Here is a 22,909-nt window from a genome sequence, read left to right as displayed (position 1 = left end):
TTCTTTTGGGCTTGACATGTGTCTTTGCCGTGTCTTTAAGCAAGTATCAAATTATTCTCAATTGCCAGCTATTTCTTCAGAGATGTAGATTTACTTAAGAAATGTCTTTCTTTTTTTTAACTACTGAAGGAGTGTTTTGAATTAAAAAAGTGATTACATTATTTGTTTTTATTGTCTCCTCAGGAATTATCATTGTACCTGTATTATAATTTAGCATTATCTGCAATTATATAGTATGTCTGCAGGTGGCACTCTGATAGAAATTTTGAATAACTGCAATGTCACTTTATATCAGTAGCCATGGTGCATCTTTTTTTAAACACACAGTGTACACGGACTGTAATAGAATAGCTAGAATTTGTAAGAAGCCCAATTTACTCCCATGTATGGAAAATAAACTTTTATCAATCCAACTTTCAACTTGGTAAGAATTTCCTTGGCCCATCTTAGCCTTGCTGCTTCACAAGAGTCAAGTACTTCAATACATCAGTTACTCTTTGACATTAGGTCTTTACTATGTTACAGACTGCAGTTTAAATATTGTGGCACTTTGCAAAAAATAAAATAAAATTGACAATGATTCAAGCATTAAAAATCTAGGCAAGCTTGCACTTCATAGTAAATTACAGTCCTGGTATCTGCTTCAATCTGAAAATATTTAAACTCTTACAGCAAAATTTTGCATTAGCTACGTGAAACGGAAAATTAATTAATTAAAGAATGACTAAAAATTGAGTAATTCAGCAAGCCAGGCAACATCCACGGAGAACATGTATTGGTGACATTTCTGGTTGGGACCCAAAACGTCACCTATCCGTGTCCTACTGGGATACTGCCTCACTTACTGAGTTACTCCAGCACTGTCTTTAAAAAAAATGTAAACTAGCATCTGCAATTCCTTGTTTCTATATGCTTGTAAGAATACTACTTTTCCTTCAAATTAGTCGTGTCATTGAAACAATAAAGGCTGTACAATTTTCTTAAGGTGCATTCTTACTATACAACTCAAAGTTCATTCTTCTGATTATAGGCTGCATATATATCCACTGCACTCAAGTGTGACCTTGGAAGAACAAAGTCATGTATTCCTAGCCCCTGTACCAGGCTATAGAAAGGTGAGAGTAAAAGCTATTGGTGCAAAAGAATGGTTGGCGTTTTGGGTTTGGAAAGCATTGGAATTTCCTGGAATTTCCTTGCTAGTTGCAGTTGCTCGGTCATTGATTTTATTCTAGGGTATTATTGATGGATGTTTAAATATTGAGGGGATTGGGCAGGAGAATGGCACAGTAGGCTTTAAGGCTTCTATAGCTGTCACTTGCCTTTTGAAGTAGTGCCTTTGTTTAATTTAGTTTAATATATTGTCATGTGTACAGAGGTACAGTGAAAAGCTTTTGTCGCATACTAACCAGTCAGTGGAAAGACTATACATGATTACAATCAAGCCATCCACAGTGTGCAGACCTGCTGTTGGAGTAGTGGTTTAAAAGATTAGAGCGATTCTAATGCGTTATTGCAGATCCATTTCTGGGACCAGCATGCAGAGAGTCGCCTGGCTTTTGCACCATTTTAGATTAGATCTTGTGCCCTATCACTATTTAGATTTATTATGCTATAAGCTTGTTGTAGATATGAAATTTTAAAGTGCATATTTTTCACACTGGACCATTGTTCTATTTTTCATTTGCAAAATAGATTATTTTGTCAACAAGTATTGCTGAAAGCTCGGTCACAGTTGCCGATGTTAAATATGGTAAGGCCTCATCAGTATGTCTTTTTGAGAAATGTTGTTAGTTATGACTAAATTTTGAATTATTTGTAAATGAGGGGATGCCTATTTAAGATGAAGGTAATAGGTATGTTGTAAAACGTACCTGAAGCGTCACTGAAAATCTGTCCTAGACTGTGCGCGATTTTGGCGCCGTTTAGAGGGGGGCGGATTTAAAACGCGATTTTCCCTAGGCTGTTCAAATCGAGGATGTTCAGCCTAGTTAATTATTAACGAAAAATCGCTGGAAGATTCCGTCGCTTGAGCTTATTTTATATTTGTTTCAGAATGCTTCAATCTATGATAACTGAAAATTTCATTCAGTTCTCTTAATTTTTAAGAAAGTTATGGGCTTTTGACTGTCCACGATCACAGCTTTTGTGTTATGTCCATAGAAAATCAATAGGGAACAAGATGCTAATTTCCGAGTATGAAAACTGCCATAACCTTTTTAATACTTGAGATATGAAAGTGAATTAGGTGTCAAATTAAACTTCTTTTTATGCTTTATCTGATGGGATAAATTGCAGACTTGATTTTTAAAATCTCAAAATTTTGTAACATTGCTAAAGGTAAGGCAACATTTTTAGCATCTTAGCACCTTGAGTCATTGGAACTTCTCAGAGTGATGGAAGCAATTCTTCAAATTTTTATTACGGTAGAAGTTGATAAATTCTTGATAGGCAAGGGAATGAAAGATTACTATGAATAAAAAAGAATGCAGAGTTGATTTTTGAAAGGGATCAGCAGAGATCTCATTAACTGGCAGAGCAGTCTGGGGCTGAATGGTTTATTCCTACTCCTAATTGTGCAAGCATGACTTTCAAAATTTGGGAGGGACATGTACTTAGATTAGTCTTTGTAGGCTGAATGACTGCATTAAACCAATTGTGCCCATGCTAGCCAGAAATAGACTAGGAGGCCGCCAGCTCCACGATGTTAGGCCCCAGCGGAATGGAGACACGACAAGGAAAAGGTCGCGTCCCCGTTCAAGGAAGAAATTTAAAAGTTTCCCCCACAACCCCCCCCCCCCACATATACACAACTAAAAATAAACCAAAAACATACTCTTAACAAGACAACAAAAAAAAGAAAAAAGACAGACGGACTGCAGGCGAACCACAGCCACAAGGCGCCGCCACCGGAAAACAAGATACCTATAGTGAAAACAAACCATTACAATATGTCCGTTGGGACAGTTTTGAATAGGATTTTATTAAAATATTTGTATTATTTTTGCATTTTGCATTAATCCTGCATTTCTTCTATCTAGCAATCAGTTTGATAAAAGTGATTCATATTTTTCTTGTTCTAACATTACTAGTGATAGACTTCTGTTTAACCCGCATTCTGATTTGTGATGAAGACACAAACTACCAGAGCCTTTGTTTGAGCTGGGCCTCAAAGATGAGTTGTAATCAGAGGAAAGGTAAGAAATAATGCAATGCAGTTATGCACATTTTGAATGTTGACAAAAACTGCCGTAGCTTGTGCAAGTCAGAGGCTAGTTTCTTGCAGGAAATTATTTGCATCTTGACTCTTAAAACCTTTGTGCCATCTGCAGGGCTTATTTAGAAATAGTCTCTTAGGTTGCATGAGTGCAGAACCACCAAAACTGGAAAGTGATACTATTCAATACAAAGCAGTCCACTTGATTGATACCAAATCCACATCTCTAAATGTCACCTTTCACCGACAAGCCAGTAGTGCTATATACAGTGCATTCAGAAAGTATTCAGACCCCTTCGCTTTTTCGACATTTTGTTACGTTACAGCCTTATTTTAAAATGGATTAAATTCTTTTTTTTATCATCAATCTACACACTGCCCCAGAATGAAGAAGCGAAAACAGGTGTTTCGAAATGGTTGCAAAGTAATTAAAAATAAATAACTGAAATATCACATTTACATAAGTATTCAGACCCTTTGCTTTGACACTCAAAATTGAGCTTGGGTTCATCCTGTTTTCATTGATTATCCTTGAGATGTTTCTACAACTTGATTGGAGTCCACTAGTGGTAAATTAAATTGATTGGATATGATTTGGAAAGGCACACAGTCCTACATATAAGGTCCTACAGTTGACAGCGCATGTCAGAGCAAACACCAAGCCATGAAGACGAAGTAATGGTCCGTAGACCTTCGAGTCAGGATTGTGTCGAGACACAGATCTGGGAAAGGGTATAAAACAATTTCTGCAGCATTGCAGGTCCCGAAAAGCACAGAGTCTGCGGTCATTCTTAAATGGAAGAACTTTGCAACCACCTGGACTCTTCATAGAGCTGGCTGCCCAGCCAAACTGAAGGGCCTTGGTCAGGGAGGTCACTCTGACTGGGCTCCAGAATTCCTCTGAGTAGATGGGAGAACCTTCCAGAAGGACAATTATATCTGTAGCACTCCACTAATCAGGCCTTTATGGTAGAGTGGCCAGACGGAAGCCACTCCTCAGTAAAAGGCACATGACAGCCCGCTTGGAGTATGCCAAAAGGCATGAGAAACAAGATTCTCTGGTCTGATGAAACTAAAATTAAACTCTGGCCTGAATGCCAAGCGCCACGTCTGGAGGAAACCAGGCACCGCTCATCACCTGGCCGATACCATACCTACGGTGAAGCATGGTGGAGGCAGCATCGTGCTGTGGGGATGTTTTTCAGCGGCAGGAACTGGGAGACTAGTCGGGATCGAGGGAAAGATGAACAACGCAATGTACAGAGAGGGATCCTTGATGAAAACCTGCTCCAGAGCGTTTTGGATCTCAGACTGGGGTGGAGGTTCACCTTTCAACAGGACAATGACCCTAAGCAGACAGCCAAGACAATGCAGGAATGGCTTCGTGACAAGTCTGTGAATGTCCTAGAGTGACCCAGCCATAGCCCGGACTTGAACCCGATCGAACATCTCTGGAGGGACCTGAAAATAGCTCTGCATCGACGCTCCCCATCCAACCTGACAGAGCTTGAGAGGATCTGCAGAGAAGAATGGGAGAAATTACCCAAATACAGGTGTGCCAAGCTTGTAGCGTCATATCCAAGAAGACTTGAGGTTGTAATTGCTGTCAAAGGTGCCTCAACAAAGTACTGTCTAAAGGGCCTGAATCCTTATGTAAATGTGATATTTCAGTTATTTATTTTTAATTACTTTGCAAAAATTTCTAAATGCCTGTTTTTACTTTTTTATTATGGGGTATTGTGTGTAGATTGATGATATTAAAAAATTATATAATCCATTTTAGAATAAGGCTGTAACGTAACAAAATGTGGAAAAAGTGAAAGGGTCTGAATACTTTCTGAATGCACTGTATACCCTCTACTAAAATGTATTGCGGTATGTCTGAGGCTCTTTAAACAGCACCTTCCCAAATCCTCCACCGAGACATGCAATGGCAGTGTCCATGAAACAGTGCCATCTGCAAATTCTTGAAATTTCACATCTTCACTTGGAAATATATTTTTATTGTTGTGTCAGAATTCCTTTTACAGCAACACTGTGGCAGTACTAGTACCAAATGAACTGTTCAAAAGACATCAAATAAATGGCAACTAATCATGTGCATTAAATGCAAGCTTCAATGATATCCTCATATTATACACAAATGTAAAAGGCATACATGGTTGGGTGGGTTTAGACTTTTCAAATATTTCCAATCATATTTGTCATATTTTTTCAACGAACAAGCTGTTGAATTTGCTGCATAATCCTTTTACTTTCTCAGCCAATTTTATTTATACATCAAATAGGCCGCGCCGGACGTGTTTCAAAAGGGTACTGCTATCGGTTAGTGACAAGCGATTTCTGGACAGACTGTATTCCTGATCATGCAATACCAGAGATGCAGGTACAAATCCCTTTTACCAAGGGGAGGAAAAAATTAGTACTAAATAAGTAGAAACAAGGAACTGCAAATGCTAGTTTATAAAAATGACACAGCGAGTCAGGCAGCATCCCTGGAAAACATGGATACTAAGTAATCTGCTCTCGCTTAGAAATAAGACTATTTTTTGCTTTATTATCTAATTGAATACTGGATTATGTTGACAGATCAAGCACACTCTCTTGTTATAATTGTAAATTAAAATTTTAGATTGGTAATATTGTTGTGTGAAAGACATTTCATGGCTCTCAGGTTTATTTATGTATGTTTCCATTACACATTTATTTCTAAATATAAAGAAATTTATTGATGCTGCTGATATTGATAAATACAAAACTATAAATGTTTGTGTTTCTATATAAATTTCACAGCGTTGCCCATTAGGCAGTACTGTACTGAAAGTAAAATTACTGGATATGGGGGAACCAAGAGCATTGTTGGCTTCTGCTCTATCTCCACCTAATCTGAAGGATATTGAACGCACTATCCTGCTACTAAAAGAGGTAAGTAGTTGATCAGAACAATTGTTCTCTTCACTAAATGTCAGTGCTTCATTTAAATGAAATGTGAAGGATTAACTTTAATAACGTGCGATCATCCAATATAGAAAATAATTGCCATTTGCTTGTGATGTTTCTTCAAATGGCAAAAAATTAATTGACATGTTTTAACTTTTTCTTCACCAAGGTGGGAGCACTCACTGTTGAAATAAAAGGAATAGAAAACCCCTACGATGGAGATCTAACTTTCTTAGGAAGAGTGTTGGCATATTTGCCTGTGGATCTCCTATTAGGAAAACTTGTAGTTTTAGGACATGTTTTTGGTTGTTTGGAAGAATGCCTTATTATTGGTAAGTATACAGAAACCTAGATGGAGTGCAGATGCTGAAGAAATTAAAAACAAATTGCAAATCCTTTTACAGGAACTCATTCAAAAAAAAAAAAATTTCCTTTTCAGCTGCTGCCCTTTCGTTAAAAAACTTCTTTGCAATTCCTTATAAGCAGCATCTTGAAGGATACAGGTACAGTTGATTTTTTTTCCAGATGCTCTAATGAGAAGCGAAATGAGTGATAGAAAAAATGCCAAGCTACTATAATGCTCATCCTCCATTTTCATTATAAAAACTAAATATTTGCTACATTTTCAGTACAAGAAACTGAATGTTTTTCAACTGAGAATATTTATTCAGCTGCCTATGCAACCTTCAACAATTTTAATATTCCAACTAGACTAAGTGGGAACCGTTGGGTCCCAGTCACACGGAAGGCCTGGTCGCCCAACGCAACCCATTCCCCAACGCAATATTCCACCACTCATCCGTTCCCCCAAAGCAACCCGATCCCCCAAAGCAACCCGATCCCCCAAAGCAACCAGTTCCTCCAATGCAACCCGTTCCCCCAACGCAATATTCCACCACTCACCCATAGCCCCTAACTGCGCAGGCGCGGCTCATTTCCCCTCATCCCCGAGCACTCCCTCCCCCTCCTCTTCATGTGGGGGAGTCGTGGGAAGGAAGTGGGGTGTCTGGCAGGGGGGGTGTGGGATGGGAGGGGAGGAGGGGTGTGTGTGGACGGAAAGGTGTAGGAGGGGGGAGAGGATGGTATGGGGGAGGGGTGTGTGTGGCGGGGGGAGGTGTGTGTGGGTGAGGAGGGTGTGTGGGCGAGGAGGGTGTGTGGGCGAGGGGTATGTGGGCGGGGAGGGGGGGGTGTGTGGGCGGAGGGGGGGGTGTGCAGGCGGGGGGGTGTTGTGGGGGCGGGGGGGTGTTGGGGACGGTGGGATGTGGGGGCGGGAGGTGTGTGTGCGGGGGGGGGGGAGTTGTGTGGGGAGGGGTGGGGGGGAGTTTTGGGGGGAGAGGTGTGGGCGGGGGTAGAGTGAGCTCAAAGAAAAGACGGGGGAAGAGCCATGGGGAAGAAGGGGAACATCATGGGGGAGCGAGGGGGACCAGAGTGGTAGTGGCTGGAATTGGCGGTGTGATGGGGACTCACAATGGTCGCTTGTCGTTCTCCGCTGGGATCAGAGTCTCCGCTTTTCGTTTGGCGACATCTCCGACTCCGAGCTGGGCTGGGCTGGGTCTCCAACGCTGGGCTGCTGCTTGGGGCTGGGCTGCTTCAGGTCCCTCCGAAAGTCCGGTTGGAAACCTCTGCCGGCCACCCTCATCTCCAGTAAAGACTCGATGGCGCAGGAAGGGCGGACCGTCCCGGGGAGTGACAGGGGAAGAGACTAATCCAAGCGGTGCCGACGGGCAGGAGAAGAAATCAATCTGCGGGCACGCGCGTTTTTTAAGATTTTTAAACCTCGCTAACTTTTATGAAATTGGAACGAAACTTGGCGCACTCGCAGCACAGGAGAACAGTAAGTAAACTGCGCTATCCCGGACCGTTTTTGCGCAAATAGAAAGACCGCCAAACCGGAGGATAACAAGATCTGAGTTTTAGTTATGTACTAGACCAAGTGGGACCCCCGTTCGCTCAACACACGGTTGCGGGGGCGGCCTGCGGTGTCACACACACACACACACACACACACACACACACACTAATCCCCCTCCCTCGATATTATATTAATATTATTAATCCGCTTCTTTTCCCCATCCCCCGTCCTATCCACTCACGCATAGCCCCCAACTGCGCAGGCGCGGCGAGAGAGGGAGGCGGGTAGTGGGGGAGGGGGTAGAGAGGGAAAGGGAGGGGGTAGAGAGTGGGGTGGGGGGGGACGCGGCGTCACAGGGGAGGGCTGGTTCCCGAAAGCAATACTCCACCACTCACCCATAGGTCCCAATACTCACCACTCCCTAGAGAGAGAGATGGGGTAGAGAGGGGGGGGGGAGGGAGGGTACAGAGGGAGGGGGGCAGAGAGGGAGGGGGGAATGGGGATAGAGAGAGTAGAGGGGGAGGGGGTAAAGAGGGGGTAGGGGTAGAGAGGGAGGGGGAGGGAAGGGAGAGGAGCAGAGAGGGAGGGAGGTAGAGACCCCACCCCATCTCCCTCATACTCCTCCCCTCACTCCCATTCCCTGCCACAGCACCTACCCTGGTCGTAGAGCAGCGCCAGGAACCCGGCCTGGTTCTCATACTCAGCCCGGCCCTGGCTGTAGACTGCCGTCAGCTCGGCCGCCGCAGTCTCCAGTCCAGTCCCCGACTTCATCTACAGGTTCATTCCTGAAACCGGTTTGTCCTATGTTCTACCGGCGGCTTCTTTTTCGGCGCCGGTCACGGCCCCATCCCAAGTCCCAGGCTCGGCCTCTCCAGCTCCAGGCCCAGTCACTGGGCTTGGCCTGCGGCCGCAGCCTTCCCTCCAGGCACCAGGCCGGCGTTGAACCGAGGACCCCGAGTGAGGCTGCGGGCGGACGTGGACCCAAGGACCCCAAGCGAGCATCGACCCAAGGATCCGAGCGATGCCGCGGGCGGACGTGGACCCGAGAACCCCGAGCGAGGTGGCGGGTGAGCGTCGAGCCGAGGACCCGAGCGAGGCCGTGGGCGGGCATCGACCCGAGGACCCCAAGCGAGACTGCGGGCAGGTGTTGACTCGTGGACCCGAGCAAGGCCACGAGCGGGCGTGTGTGAAACGGGCGCCCACCTGAGCCATGGTGCCCGCCCAACTCGTGACATTAGAATGAAGCATGAAGGAGTGCATCAAGCAGTGAGAATGAAGCAGGTCGACCGTTCGGTAGGTGGTGAAGCATTTGAGGAATGTTCTGGAAATGCGGCCCTCCCCCTAACGTCACCCGAAGCTCGTAGAATATTCTGTGTGTGAAACGGGCTCCGAGTTGACCTATCGTGCCCGCCCACCTCATTGTGACATCATCAAAGGAAGCTGGTCGTTTTAAAATTGAGTTTTTTTATTATTTTAAACTTTAATCAACAATAAGTTGTGAAATAAAGCATAAAATCTTAAGCGAAACTTATCACTGCTTAGAGGGGGAAAATGTGAGTCAGAATATGTAAAAATCTCATTGTTACCGCGAAGTGGTTTTGCGAAAATATAAAGACACACACATAAACACATACAAGACGAGAGTTTTAAAGTTATACTAGACCAAGTGCAGACCCGTTGGGTCTGTTTCCCCAACGGCGTTTTGCAGGGGGGAGGGGGGGCTGCGGCATTAAACTCATATTAACCAACCCCCAAACACACAGGTGGGGGGATGGGATGAGGGGAGGGAGGGGAGAGGAGGTGGAGGAAATGGGACAGATTTGGGTGGGAAAGGAGAGCGGGGTAGGGGGTGAGAGAGGGGGATTGGGGAGAGAGATGTGGGGGAGGGGGAGGATGGGGAGGTAGGGGAGGAGGGAGGGAGGGGGAGAGGGGTGGGGGAGAGAGGGGAAAGAGTGGGGAGGGAGAGTGGAGGGGGAAGGGGGAGAGGTGGAAGAGTGGGGAGGGAGGTGGAGAGGGGTAGGGGGAGTGATGGAAGAGGGACAGAGGGGTAGGAGGAAGGGGGTGGCGTAGAGAGGGAAGGGGGGTGGGGAAGAGAGGGATGGGTGGGAGAGGGGTGCGGAGAGGGAAACATAGAACCATTGAAATTAAGTGCTGGAGTAGGCCATTCGGACCTTCGAGCCTGCACCACCATTCAATATGATCGTGGCTGATCATCCAACTCAGTATCCTGTACCTGCCTTCTCTCCATACCCCCTGATCCCTTTAGCCACAAAGACCACATCTAACTCCCTCTTAAATACAGCCAATGAACAGGCCTCAACTACCTTCTGTGCCAGTGAATTCCAGAGATTCACCACTCTCTGTGTGAAAAATGTATTTCTCATCTCGGTCCTAAAAGATTTACCCCTTATCCTTAAACTGTGACCCCTTGTTCTGGACTTCCCCAACATCTGGAACAATCTTCCTGCATCTAGCCTGTCCAACCCGTTAAGAATTTTGTAAGTTTCTATAAGATACCCCCTCAATCTTCTAAAATCTAGCGAGTACAAGCCGAGTCTATCCAGTCTTTCTTCATATGAAAGTCCTGACATCCAGGAATCAGTCTGGTGAACCTTCTCTGTACTCCCTCTATGGCAACGATGTATTTGAACATTGGGCATTGTGACATCACACAATGGAACGTTCACCAAGTGCTTGTGCTCCTGCAAAGGCATATGTAAATGAATCCATTCCGATTGGACATCTGTGAGCATAGGGCATTGTGACATCACACGATGGAACGTTCACCAGGGGCTGGGGCTGGTGCTGATTCTATGGGTGAGAAGCCAGTTTATTTTTGAAATATTGGGGGGGGGGTGAAGGATTTGATTAAAAACGTGCACTTAAACACGACGACCAATGGCAAACCCGTTGGGTCTGATCCCCCAACGCAGCCGTTCCCTACCCGTAGCCCCCACTGTGGGGGGGCGGCATCACACACACTAACCACCCCCACACACAGAGTTGGAAAAGTGTATAAACACCGTTCCCAACCTGTAGCCCTCAGGGGAGACGTGGTCGTCGAAGTCGGGTCCCGGCCGTCTTAAAATAGCGTATCTTGAAGTCGTCGAAGTCGGGTCCGTCTCGGCAACTCGGGGGGGGGGGGGGGGGGGGGTGGCGGGGCGGCATCACACACACGAAGCATCCCCACACACAGAGCCTTAAAAGTGTAATGCCCCAACGCAGCCGTTGCCTACCCGCAGCCCCCACGGGAGACGTGGTCCTCGAAGTAGAGCAGTTCCCGAAAGGCCGTTTTTAAATAGCGTTGCGTGTGGTTGTGCTGTGGGCGCCAGCAACCGTTATGGTCGCTGGCCAGCAGGAGGCGACAAAATGAGTGGGGGGAGGGGGGGGGGGGGAGGAGAAGGTACATAAACATAACGAAATGTAATGAGGAGTGGATAGCTGGAAGGGAAAGTGAAATGTCTACCGAAATGGCTGCTTGTATGGGTGAGAAGCCAGTTTTTATTTGAAAAACTGGGGGGGGGGGGGGGGGGGGGGGGAGGAGGCATTACACTTTTGCGTTGGGGCATTACACTTTTAAGTGGTGAAAGTTCTGACATAACAGGAATCAGTCTGGTGAACCTTCTCTGTAATCCCTCTCTATGGCAACGATGTCTTTGAGCTTCGGGCATTGTGACATCACACGATGGAACGTTCACCATTGGCTGGGGCTCCTGCATAGGCATATGTAAATGGATCCATTCCGATTGGACGTATGTGAAGATTGGGCATTGTGACATCACACGATGGAACGTTCAGCAGGGGCTGGGGCTGGTGAAGCTTCTGTGGGTGTGAAGCCAGTTTAGTTTTGAAATATTGGGGGAGGGGGGGGGGGGTTAGGATTTGATTTAAAACGTACACTTAAACACGTCGAAATGTAATGAGGAACGGATACTTAGAAAGAAAAGTGAAATCTCTACCAAAATGGAAAAGATGTCGGCGATTCAGCGTTCCCCCTTATCCTTAAACTTTGACCCCTTGTTCTGGTCTTCCCCAACATCCGGAACAATCTTCCTGCATCTAGCCTGTCCAACCCCTTAAGAATTTTAAACGTTTCTATAAGATACCCCCTCAATCTTCTAAAATCTAGTGAGTACAAGGCGAGTCTATCCAGTCTTTCTTCATATGAAAGTTCTGACATCCCAGGAATCAGTCTGGTGAACCTTCTCTGTACTCCCTCTCTATGGCAATAATGTATTTGAGCATTGGGCATTGTGACATCACACGATGGAACGTTCACCATGGGCTTGGGCTCCTGCATAGGCATATGTAAATGAATCCATTCCGATTGGACATCTGTGAGCATTGGGCATTGTGACATCACACGATGGAACGTTCAGCAGGGGCTGGTGCTGAAGCTGAATCTATGAGTGAGAAGCCAGTTTAGTTTTGAAATATTTGGGGGGGGGGGAAGGATTTGATTAAAAACGTGTACTTAAACACGACGGAATGTAATGAGGAGCGGATACTTAGAAAGAAAAGTGAAATCTCTACCGAAATGGAAAAGATGTCGGCGATTCTGCGTCCGGTTTCGGAGTTGCAGGGAATCAATGGAAGAAATGTGGCTGGAAGCCAGGCCGGAAGCCGTACATGTAAATGGATCCGTTCCGATTGGACGTCTGCGAGCCTCGGGCATCGCGATTGGACGTCTGCGAGCATCGGGCATTGTGACATCGCACGGCGGGAACGAATCGAAAGGCAGGCAGGCAGCCGGACAGAGTTCCGTTTCGGAATCTGGGGCGAGAGTTTTATATAATAACTAGACCAAGTGCAGACCCGTTGGGTCTGTTTCCCCAACGGCGTTTTGCAGGGGGGGGGGGAGGGGGGGCTGCGGCATCAAACTCATATTAACCAACCCCCAAACACACAGGTGGGGGGAGGGGGGGGGGGATGTGAAGAGGGGAGGGAGGGGAGAGGAGGTGGAGGAAATGGGACAGATTTGGGAGGGAAAGGAGAGCGGGGTAGGGGGTGAGAGAGGGGGATGGGGAGAGAGATGTGGGGGAGGGGGAGGATGGGGAGGTAGGGGAGGAGGGAGGGAGGGGGAGAGGGGTGGGGGAGAGAGGGGAAAGAGTGGGGAGGGAGAGTGGAGGGGGAAGGGGGAGAGGTGGAAGAGTGGGGAGGGAGGGGGAGTGGGGTAGGGGGAGTGATGGAAGAGGGACAGAGGGGTAGGAGGAAGGGGGTGGCGTAGAGAGGGAAGGGGATAGAGGGATGGGTGGGAGGGGGTGCGGAGAGGGAAACATAGAACCATTGAAATTAAGTGCAGGAGTAGGCCATTCGGCCCTTCGAGCCTGCACCACCATTCAATATGATCGTGGCTGATCATCCAACTCAGTATCCTGTACCTGCCTTCTCTCCATACCCCCTGATCCCTTTAGCCACAAGGACCACATCTAACTCCCTCTTAAATACAGCCAATGAACAGGCCTCAACTACCTTCTGTGCCAGTGAATTCCAGAGATTCACCACTCTCTGTGTGAAAAATGTTTTTCTCATCTCAGGTCCTAAAAGATTTACCTCTTATCCTTAAACTGTGACCCCTTGTTCTGGACTTCCCCAACATCTGGAACAATCTTCCTGCATCAAGCCTGTCCAACCCCTTAAGAATTTTGTAAGTTTCTATAAGATACCCCCTCAATCTTCTAAATTCTAGCATGTACAAGCCGAGTCTATCCAGTCTTTCGTCATATGAAAGTCCTGACAACCCAGGAATTAGTCTGGTGAACCTTCTCTGTACTCCCTCTATGGCAACAATGTATTTGAACATTGGGCATTGTGACATCACACAATGGAACGTTCACCAAGTGCTTGTGCTCCTGCAAAGGCATATGTAAATGGAATCCATTCCGATTGGACATCTGTGAGCATAGGGCATTGTGACATCACACGATGGAACGTTCACCAGGGGCTGGGGCTGGTGATGCTTCTATGGGTGAGAAGCCAGTTTATTTTTGAAATATTGGGGGGGGGGGTGAAGGATTTGATTAAAAACGTGCACTTAAACACGACGACCAATGGCAAACCCGTTGGGTCTGATCCCCCAACGCAGCCGTACCCTACCCGTAGCCCCCACTGGGGGGGGGGGGCGGCATCACCCCCACTAACCACCCCCACACACAGAGTTGGAAAAGTGTATAAAGACCGTCCCCTACCTGTAGCCCCCAGCGGAGACGTGGTCGTCGAAGTCGGGTTCTGGCCGTCTTAAAATAGCGTATATTGAAGTCGTTGAAGTCGGGTCCGTCTCGGCAACGGGGGGGGGGAGGGGGTGGCGGGGCGGCATCACACACACGAAGCATCCCCACACACAGAGTCTTAAAAGTGTAATGCCCCAACGCAGCCGTTGCCTACCCGTAGCCCCCACGGGAGACGTGGTCCTCGAAGTAGAGCCGTTCCCGAAAGGCCGTTTTTAAATGGCGTCGCGTGAGGTTGTGCTGCGGGCACCAGCAGCCGTTATGGTCGCAGGCCAGCAGGAGGCGACAAAATGAGTGAGGGGGGGGGGGGGAGGAGAATGTTTTAAAGAAAAAAATGGACATAAACATAACGAAATGTAATGAGGAGTGGATAGCTGGAAGGGAAAGTGAAATGTCTACCGAAATGGCTGCTTGTATGGGTGAGTAGCCAGTTTTTATTTGAAAAACTGGGGGGGGGGGGGGAGGCATTACACTTTTGCGTTGGGGCATTACACTTTTAAGTGGTGAAAGTTCTGACATAACAGGACTCAGCCTGGTGAACCTTCTCTGTAATCCCTCTCTATGGCAACGATGTCTTTGAGCATTGGGCATTGTGACATCACACGATGGAACCTTCACCATTGGCTGGGGCTCCTGCATAGGCATATGTAAATGGTTCCATTCCGATTGGACATATGTGAAGATTGGGCATTGTGACATCACACGATGGAACGTTCAGCAGGGGCTGGGGCTGGTGAAGGTTCTGTGGGTGTGAAGCCAGTTTAGGTTTGAAATATTGGGGGGGGGGGGGGTTAGGATTTGATTAAAAACGTACACTTAAACACGTCGAAATGTAATGAGGAACGGATACTTAGAAAGAAAAGTGAAATCTCTACCAAAATGGAAAAGATGTCGGCGATTCAGCGTTCCCCCTTATCCTTAAACTTTGACCCCTTGTTCTGGTCTTCCCCAACATCCGGAACAATCTTCCTGCATCTAGCCTGTCCAACCCCTTAAGAATTTTAAACGTTTCTATAAGATACCCCCTCAATCTTCTAAAATCTAGTGAGTACAAGGCGAGTCTATCCAGTCTTTCTTCATATGAAAGTTCTGACATTCCAGGAATCAGTCTGGTGAACCTTCTCTGTACTCCCTCTCTATGGCAACAATGTCTTTGAGCATTGGGCATTGTGACATCACACGATGGAACGTTCACCATGGGCTGGGGCTCCTGCATAGGCATATGTAAATGAGTCCATTCCGATTGGACATCTGTGAGCATTGGGCATTGTGACATCACACGATGGAACGTTCAGCAGGGGCTGGTGCTGAAGCTGAATCTATGAGTGAGAAGCCAGTTTAGTTTTGAAATATTTGGGGGGGGGGGGGAAGGATTTGATTAAAAACGTACAATTAAACACGTCGAAATGTAATGAGGAACGGATACTTAGAAAGAAAAGTGAAATCTCTACCAAAATGGAAAAGACGTCGGCGATTCTGCGTCTGGTTTCGGAGTTGCAAGGAATCAATGGAAGAAATGTGGCCGGAAGCCGGCATGTAAATGGATCCGTTCCGATTGGACGTCTGCGAGCCTCGGGCATCGCGATTGGACGTCTGCGAGCATCGGGCATTGTGACATCGCACGGCGGGAACGAATCGAAAGGCAGGCAGGCAGCCGGACGGAGTTCCGTTTCGGAATCTGGGGCGAGAGTTTTATATAATAATAGATAGATAGATTAGACCAAGTGCAGACTCCAACGCTCCCCCAACGCACCCGTTCCCTACCCGTAGCCCCCACGGGAGGCGTGGTCCACCAACTCATGCCATTCCTGAACGTAAGATTCCAACACTCCCCGGCCTCCCACAGCAGTGGGCTTTAAAAAAAAGCAGGTGGGAGAGGAGAAGAGAGTGGAGGGGGAGAGGAGGGGAAGGGGGAGAGAGAGGGAGGGGGTAGAGAGGGGGAGAGAGGAGAGGGGGGTAGGGGAGGAGATAGAGTAGAGGGGAGAGAGGAGGTGCGGAGGAGGGTAGTGGGGAGAGAAGGACAGAGGGAGGGGGTAGAGAGGGAGCAGGAGGTAGCGAGGGAGGGGGATGGGGTGGAGGGGGAGGGGGTAGAGAGGGAGGGTGATGGGGTAGAAAGGGAGGGGGTGGGGTAGAGAGGTAGGGGAGGGGGTAGAGAGGGAGGGGGATGTGGTGGAGAGGGATGGGGATGGGTAGAGGGACGGGGATGGGTAGAGAGGGAGTGGGATGAGGTAGAGAGGGAGGGGGAGGGGGTAAAGGCAGCACGTACCAGGTTGTAGAGCAGCAGCCTCCCCACCAGGCGCAGGACCCGAGCGAGGCCACGGGCGAGCGTTGACTGCGAACAGTTGACAGATAGACAGACACTGATCATTTTCTTTTATGTGTCGTCTATCATCAGTCTAGCATCCTTCATACTTCACTAATGTCAGTGTTGCCGATATCCTAGTGGAAGAATAATTTGAGGCATACAAGTAGAATTTGGGCATGAGAAGGGCGGTCAGTTCACTGGGGTTATGTTTGGCTTACAACAGGAGAGGAAATGGGATGGAGTCCAAAGTGTGTCCAATGTGAGTTTTTTTGTGACTAACTATTTGTACTTGAGGTAAGGCGGTGCTTTTCCTTAGGAAATTAAAGTTGTCAAGTGGTGGAAGTATCAATGGGGGTCACTCCGTGACCATAAATTTATAAGTTTCAAGGTAGTTATAGAAAGGGATGTGATTTTGAATTTGGGAAAGGCTGATTTCAATAGCACAAGAGCGAACCTGACGCAAGTAGATCGAGAATAGATTCTTGCAAGTAAAACGACCGCTGACAAATGAGAGTCTTTTAAACGGAGTTAGTAACAGTTCAGGTCCAGCATGTTCTGACAAAGGTAAACTTAAGAAATAAATTAGGAGGGCATAAAGGGGCCATGAAATGTCCATTGAAGGTAAGATTGAGACATTTTACAAGTATATCAGGAGTAAGAGTTACAATGGAAAGAATCGATCCCCTCTGGAATCCATGTGTGGAGTCTGGGGATGTGCGTAAGTACCTCTCCGAATACTTCTCATAGAAACATAGAAATTAGGTGCAGGAGTAGGCCATTCGGCCCTTCGAGCCTGCACCGCCATTCAATATGATCATGGCTGATCATCCAACTCAGTATCCCGTACCTGCCTTCTCTTCATACCCTCTGATCCCCTTAGCCACAAGGGCCACATCTAACTCCCTCTTAAATATAGCCAATGAACTGGCCTCGACTACCCTCTGTGGCAGGGAGATCCAGAGATTCACCACTCTCTGTGTGAAAAAAGTTCTTCTCATCTCGGTTTTAAAGGATTTCCCCCTTATCCTTAAGCTGTGACCCCTTGTCCTGGACTTCCCCAACATCGGGAGCAATCTTCCTGCATCTAGCCTGTCCAACCCCTTAAGAATTTTGTAAGTTTCTATAAGATCCCCTCTCAATCTCCTAAATTCTAGAGAGTATAAACCAAGTCTATCCAGTCTTTCTTCATAAGACAGTCCTGACATCCCAGGAATCAGTCTGGTGAACCTTCTCTGCACTCCCTCTATGGCAATAATGTCCTTCCTCAGATTTGGAGACCAAAACTGTACGCAATACTCCAGGTGTGGTCTCACCAAGACCCTGTACAACTGCAGTAGAACCTCCCTGCTCCTGTACTCAAATCCTTTTGCTATGAAAGCTAACATACCATTCGCTTTCTTCACTGCCTGCTGCACCTGCATGCCCACTTTCAATGACTGGTGTACCATGACACCCAGGTCTCGCTGCATCTCCCCTTTTCCTAGTCGGCCACCATTTAGATAATAGTCTGCTTTCCTGTTTTTGCCACCAAAATGGAGAACCTCACATTTATCCACATTATACTGCATCTGCCAAACATTTGCCCACTCACCCAGCCTATCCAAGTCACCTTGCAGTCTCCTAGCATTCTCCTCACAGCTAACACTGCCCCCCAGCTTAGTGTCATCCGCAAACTTGGAGATATTGCCTTCAATTCCCTCATCCAGATCATTAATATATATTGTAAATAGCTGGGGTCCCAGCACTGAGCCTTGCGGTACCCCACTAGTCACTGCCTGCCATTGTGAAAAGGACCCGTTTACTCCTACTCTTTGCTTCCTGTTTGCCAGCCAGTTCTCTATCCACATCAATACTGAACCCCCAATGCCGTGTGCTTTAAGTTTGTAAACTAATCTCTTATGTGGGACCTTGTCGAAAGCCTTCTGGAAGTCCAGATACACCACATCCACTGGTTCTCCCCTATCCACGCTACTAGTTACATCCTCGAAAAATTCTATAAGATTCGTCAGACATGATTTACCTTTTGTAAATCCATGCTGACTTTGTCCAATGATTTCACCACTTTCCAAATGTGCTGCTATCCCATCTTTAATAACTGACTCTAGCAGTTTCCCCACTACCGATGTTAGACTAACTGGTCTGTAATTCCCCGTTTTCTCTCTCCCTCCCTTCTTAAAAAGTGGGGTTACGTTTGCTGCCCGCCAATCCTCAGGAACTACTCCAGAATCTAAAGAGTTTTGAAAGATTATTACTAATGCATCCACTATTTCTGGAGCTACTTCCTTAAGTACTCTGGGATGCAGCCTATCTGGCCCTGGGGATTTATCGGCCTTTAATCCATTTAATTTACCCAACACCACTTCCCGGCTAACCTGGATTTCACTTAATTCCTCCAACTCCTTTGACCCGCGGTCCCCTGCTATTTCCGGCAGATTATTTATGTCTTCCTTAGTGAAGACGGAACCAAAGTAGTTATTCAATTGGTCCGCCATATCCTTGTTCCCCATGATCAACTCACCTGTTTCTGACTGCAAGGGACCTACATTTGTTTTAACTAATCTCTTTCTTTTCACATATCTATAAAAACTTTTGCAGTCAGTTTTTATGTTCCCTGCCAGTTTTCTTTCATAATCTATTTTTCCTTTCCTAATTAAGCCCTTTGTCCTCCTCTGCTGGTCTCTGAATTTCTCCCAGTCCTCTGGTATGCTGCTTTTTCTGGCTAATTTGTACGCATCATCCTTCGCTTTGATTTCCCTTGTTATCCACGGATGCACTACCTTCCCTGATTTATTCTTTTGCCAAACTGGGATGAACAATTTTTGTAGTTCATCCATGCAGTCTTTAAATGTCTTCCATTGCATATCCACCGTCAACCCTTTTAGAATTCATTGCCAGTCAATCTTGGCCAATTCACGTCATCTTCACCAAGTATAAGAGTATGGAAGATGCTGAGTTTGGGGAGGTCCCACTCATCTTTAAACTTTGCCCTATCCCCTGTCCGCTATGCCCTCCAATCTTTGACATTTACACCCTGGGGAGAAAGGTTCTGACTGTCTAACCTATCTATGCCTCTCATAATCAATATACTTATAAAACTCTGATCTTGGATTTGGATGTATTTGTGTGTGTGTGTCTTTGCGTATTTTTCTGTGATTCACATCTCGAAAACACGACGCGCTAACGGTGACATTTTTACATATTCTTACAGATTTACCTCATGATCTCGAAAAGCGCAACATAAAATTTGATTAATTATTTCTTGAGTTTTTTTAATTAAAATTGTTCACAAATCTGAGATCTTTTTTGAAGCTGATGACGTCACAATGGCTCTGCTCCTCGCGACCAGCTGTGCAGAGTTTTCAATGCGCACCCTGCTGGGCACTGTTTTTGCACGAGATACAAGTTACGTTAACCCCCCCCCCCACCACACTCGCAATCATTTTGTCGCCTCCCGTTCGCTGTCGACTCGCACCCCGCCCCGCCCGCAGCCCAGCTGCTCACCTCCTCCCCCCAGGGCTCAAGATTGAAGCCGCTAAACACGCAGTAATTTGGTTGGGCTTCAGAAGTCCCACGAGGTCCCGAGAGATGCCGAGGCCCGCCGCCCGCTCGCAGTCTCCCCGTCCGCGCCGCCCGCTTGCCGAGTTCAAGTCCGCCCTCTCCTTCTCTCTCCCCTCCTTCCTCCTCTCTCCCCCACTCCCCCCCTTCCCCCCTCACTCTCCCTCTCGCCCCCTTTCTCCCCCCATCCGCTCTCTCCCTCCTCCCTCCACCCTCTCCCCTATCCCCCCTCTCCACCTGCCTCCCCTTTCTCCTTCCCCCCCCCCGCCTCCCCCCTCATCCCCCCCCCCCCCCCTCCTCCCCCCTCTCCCCCTCCCCCCCCCTCTCCCCCTCCTCCCCCCTCTCCCCCTCCTCCCCCCTCTCCCTCTCCCCCTCCCCCTCCCCCTCCCCCTCTCCACCCCCCTCCAGCTCCTCCCTATCTCTCCCCCCCCCCTCTCCATCCACCCTCCCCCCACCCCTCCCTCTCTCTCTTCCCCACTCTCTCTGCCCCTCGAGATAGGGCAGGGATGGGGTAAAAGGAGCCAATGAATAATATTAATATAACATCAAGGGGGGTGGTTAGTGTGTGTGTTGGGGGATGGTTAATGTGAGTGACGCCGCAACTGCGCGTTGAGGGGACGGGACCCAACGGGTCCCCTTTGATCTAGTTTTATATAATTCTATCGTCTCTGACATTCCAGAGAAATTTATAGATGTACAACTAGGAAATTTGCATCAGTAAATAAAGTGAATTCAGTACATAGTGGTTTAATTTCGGGGCGGCACGGTGGCATCGCTGTAGAGCGACTGCCTTACAGTGCTAGAGACCCGGGTTCAATCCTGACTACGAATGCTTGGTTGCTTGTTCTCCCCATGACATGCGTGGGTTTTCTCCGAGATCTTCGGTTACCTCCCACACTATAAAGATGTACAGGTTTATAGGTTAATTGGCTTGGTGTAAATGTAAAATTGTCCATAGTATGTGTAGGGTAGTGTTAATGTGTGGCGATCACTGGTCGGTGCAGACATGGTGGGCCAAAGGGCCTGATTCTGCGCTGTATCTATACTAAAACTAAACTAAACATGACAAAAAGTACAAAAAATAACAGCATTGTCCACTGATTGTTCTAAGATGCAAGGTTTTTAATGTGCTTAAGTATGAATTATAAATGCCATCCACTCATGAATTTTAGTGGTTTAATTTAGGGGCAGCACGGTGGCGCAGCGATAGAGTTGCTACCTTATAGCAACAGAGTCCCCGGTTTGATCCTGACTCTGAGTGCAGTCTATTTAGATTTTGTACGTTCTCCCTGTTACTATGGGTTTTCTCCGGGTGCTTCGGTTTCCTTCCACACTCTTAAGACGTACAGATTTGTAGGTTAATTGGCATTGATAAGGATTATAAATTGTTCCTTGTGTGTGGGATAGTGTTAATGTACGGGATGATCGCTGGTCGGCGCAGACTCGATGGGCCAAAGGGCCTGTTTACATTCTGTATCTCTCAACTAAACTAAATTATAATTTGTGTTTCTGTAGGAATAAAATGGAATATTCAGATGGAACATTAAGTGATTCCATTGCACTTGTGAATGCATTCAAGGTAATAAAGTAACCACTCAAATGTTGCTCTACATTACATTAAATCATGTAATAATTAATAGAGGGTTTATTGCTAATATGGCATCAGGCAATGAATTGACTTGCATCAAACTTCTACAGATTAACAAAAGAAGCTGGTGAACTTTTTTTAAAGAGCAGAGGAAATTAAAATGATAGAATCTTCCCACAAATCTCCACGAAAACACCAGAGTAATTTTTCTTAAAGTGCAGTAGATGGAGGATAGTTCTTTATAAACGATGTGCATAAATCAATATTATTTTCTACAATATAGTTTCATTAGGAGATCAGCCAATCCAAAAGTGAAATACTGTAGATGGAGGATATGTGAAATAAAAACAAGAATTACACAGTAGGTCAAGCAGTAATTGGTGGAAAGAGAGAGTTTTCAATTTGCAGAGAAACAACGTTGAGCATGTAGGTTGAGGGAGAGATGATGGTGAGAGAACAAAAGGGTAATGTTTATGATTGTCTGAATATCAGGAGGTGGTGAATGAAGAAGGGATGGTTGTGCTGAGGGAAAGGATGGTATCGGGTACAAAATGTCTGGGAGTGGTATAAATAGGACAAAGAAAAATGATTAAATGATACTTTGATTCAATGATACTTTATTGTCACATTTACCTCGGTGCAATGAAAATCTTTGTTTTGCATACAATCCTATTATAGATAAGCAAAATCATATTATAGATAAGCACAATCATAGATAAGCACGAAAGTGCAATGATTGGAGCGGGAGAAGAGTAGACTTCACTGAGGCAGTACACAAAGTGTCACCACCTTTCTGGGACCAACTAGTGCCCTTCAAATTTTGACGTTCTTATTAGTGCAGTCTTATCTGGGTCTTAAAGGCCTGTTGCCTTAGTGGCTCCTGGATTTACGCATACTGGAAATTTAAAATATTTTGTGGGATAATGCAAAATTTGAGGTGAAGTGAACAGCAAAGAGGATATGGAACAAACTAGAATTTTTTCTCAGTGCGTCAATTTATCTCAATCTCTACTATACATCTCATTGTCAAGAGTGTTTTATTGTCATATGTCCTGGACGGGACAATGAAATTCTGACTTGCTGCAGCACAACAGAATATGTGAATATGTAAACCTTGTACATAACGGGGAAACAAATAAAAAGTTCAATAAATAACAAATATAGTGCAAATAACAAATAATAATAGTCTTTTGCAGCTCAGAGCTTATTCGATGTTGTGTTTAATAGC

The 22,909-nt window shown here is 46.5% G+C and overlaps 1 protein-coding gene across 1 annotated transcript in view; it reads left to right on the top strand.

The window, feature by feature from the left end:
• The window catches only part of tdrd9 (tudor domain containing 9), a 118,028-nt gene that overhangs the window by 20,168 nt on the left and 74,951 nt on the right, over nucleotides 1-22,909 (top strand). The window contains exons 11-18 of the mRNA XM_033027051.1: nucleotides 1,031-1,115; nucleotides 1,693-1,750; nucleotides 3,090-3,194; nucleotides 5,503-5,600; nucleotides 6,008-6,139; nucleotides 6,324-6,486; nucleotides 6,594-6,657; nucleotides 21,609-21,672. Coding sequence (XP_032882942.1) covers nucleotides 1,031-1,115; nucleotides 1,693-1,750; nucleotides 3,090-3,194; nucleotides 5,503-5,600; nucleotides 6,008-6,139; nucleotides 6,324-6,486; nucleotides 6,594-6,657; nucleotides 21,609-21,672 — 769 coding nt within the window. The remainder of the gene's footprint in view (nucleotides 1-1,030; nucleotides 1,116-1,692; nucleotides 1,751-3,089; nucleotides 3,195-5,502; nucleotides 5,601-6,007; nucleotides 6,140-6,323; nucleotides 6,487-6,593; nucleotides 6,658-21,608; nucleotides 21,673-22,909) is intronic.

Source organism: Amblyraja radiata, chromosome 9 (genome assembly GCF_010909765.2).
Source record: "Amblyraja radiata isolate CabotCenter1 chromosome 9, sAmbRad1.1.pri, whole genome shotgun sequence".
Lineage (NCBI taxonomy): Eukaryota > Metazoa > Chordata > Chondrichthyes > Rajiformes > Rajidae > Amblyraja > Amblyraja radiata.
This window is presented reverse-complemented; position numbering and strand designations above follow the sequence as displayed.